The sequence below is a fragment of the Sinocyclocheilus rhinocerous genome, unplaced genomic scaffold (genome assembly GCF_001515625.1).
Source record: "Sinocyclocheilus rhinocerous isolate Xijiao unplaced genomic scaffold, SAMN03320098_v1.1 scaffold3973, whole genome shotgun sequence".
NCBI classification, from domain to species: Eukaryota; Metazoa; Chordata; class Actinopteri; order Cypriniformes; family Cyprinidae; genus Sinocyclocheilus; species Sinocyclocheilus rhinocerous.
In genome coordinates, this window is record NW_015637535.1 from 104,085 (window position 1) to 106,018 (window position 1,934).

Consider the following 1,934-nt stretch of genomic DNA (forward strand, 5'->3'; position numbering starts at 1 on the left):
TATATATATATATTAGTTATTTTGTTATATTACTGAATATTACTTTTCACAATGAATTTAATTCCAAAGCAACATGTGGTGTGGAAATTATAGTCATATAGAACTGTGATGCAGTCAACAGAACTGGAACTACTTAAAAAAATGCAGTAGACCTGAAAAAATAATCTGTCAACCAGTTTTAGAGTGCACTGCATTTATATTATCATATAAATGACTAATAAACCAAAAAAAAACCCATTTACTTTGGGTTTTAATTGTTTTGTTTTTTTTGGTGGTGTGTGTTGGGTGTGGGTGCGGCTGGGTGATAGTAACCCACTTTTTTTTAGGACTACACCACTGCTTAACACGTTGTGAATTTTTTGCTAAAATGCAGTGTCAATATGTTAGTTTTAACGGAGGTGTTGAGGCGCTCATTGGCACCCACTTTAGCTGGTGGCACCCTAGGCAACCACCAGGTACTTGGAACGTTGTGTTTGCGGAACGATGTATGTTATAATACATCGTGTACACTCACTAAACAAAGAGTGACAGAGACAGTGACAGAGCAGAGCCAATTCATAAAAGAACAATATTTAGTATGAGAGAATGAGTTCACGGGCTAATTAATAAAAACGTGATTATAAGTTGATCCCTTGTCATTTGAGATGTGACTCAAAGCTTAATAAAGTGTTGGGAATAAGTATGTAAAATTATTTATTTGAGAGAAGATTCTGTTTTTCTTCTGTAATTAGAATGGATGTAGACAAAGGAAAGATCGAGGACACGGGTGGCAGTGGAGGTTCTTACTCTATTAAGACCCAGTTTAACTCAGAGGAACAGTGGACCAAAGCCCTCAAGTTCATGCTCACTAACCTGAAGTGGGGTCTGGCCTGGGTCTCCTCGCAGTTTTACAACCGTTAGATTTGATCTCGACTCTTGACACCTGATCAATGACACGAGGAAACCACATGAAATCTTCACAGTACTAAGATGAGAATTTACGTAATTAAAATCTTTGTGTGTGTATTTTGTTTAACTGTTAAACACCATTAAATACCAGTGATGTGAATTTGTGTTTGGCATATTTCATTTGCATAACTAGGAATATTAGAGGTGAGAAGGGGATAGTGGGATGTTTTTTTTTATCCTATACCTGCATGTTTTCTTGTCTGGAACTGCCCAGGAGTCAAGTGCAACTTTAATGGTTATTCTTACTCAGCCATGTAATATGACGGAGGTAAGAAAATATATACTGTATAGATTTAGAAGTACTTCAACTACAAAAGGCTTATGGAAGATGAAAATTGGCTGCTCATGGTATTTATGTTTACTTATACATTGTAACTATAAAATAACAAGCAGTTTTAAACTCTTTTATGATAATGATCCTTTTATTCTTTTTGGCATCTGTTAATGAACTGATAAGGCCGTTTTTATAATTATATAAAATTAAATTATCGTTTCTCATCCATTCTAGCATGGTTTCACCCATAACATAACTCGAATACACTACATGACTTCAAATCAAAAACGGTTCAAAATATGAAACATGTTTGATATCCTGGTTGGAATCAGTCTGAAGCTAATAAATAACTATGTGGCCATCATTTCACTACGTGAAATCTGTCAGCTCAAATCTGCAGACAGGATTTGATCTTCAGCAACTAAAAATCTAGTACTACACTCATCCAACACCAGGGAAGGCAGTTTTTGTCAGAGCCATTGTTATTCTTAATTTTGACTTTCATTTTTACACCAGACATATATATCGGTTCAAAATATCGGTTCAAAATATCGGTTATCAGTCTACTTGATCTGTAATAATCGTATCGGCATCGGCCTTGGGGGGGTCTTTATCAGTCAGCATACCCGGTTAAAAAAGTAACCGCTAGCTACTGCTATATACTGTGTGTATATATATATATATATATATATATATATATATATATATATAT

At 34.9% G+C, this 1,934-nt stretch overlaps 1 protein-coding gene across 1 annotated transcript in view; it reads left to right on the top strand.

The window, feature by feature from the left end:
• becn1 (beclin 1, autophagy related) overlaps nucleotides 1-1,061 on the top strand; it is a 73,392-nt gene extending 72,331 nt beyond the window's left edge. Inside the window, exon 8 of the mRNA XM_016563955.1 lies at nucleotides 732-1,061. Within this exon, the coding sequence (XP_016419441.1) occupies nucleotides 732-900 (169 nt within the window). The 3' untranslated portion in view covers nucleotides 901-1,061. The remainder of the gene's footprint in view (nucleotides 1-731) is intronic.
• The last annotated feature ends 873 nt before the right edge of the window (nucleotides 1,062-1,934 follow it).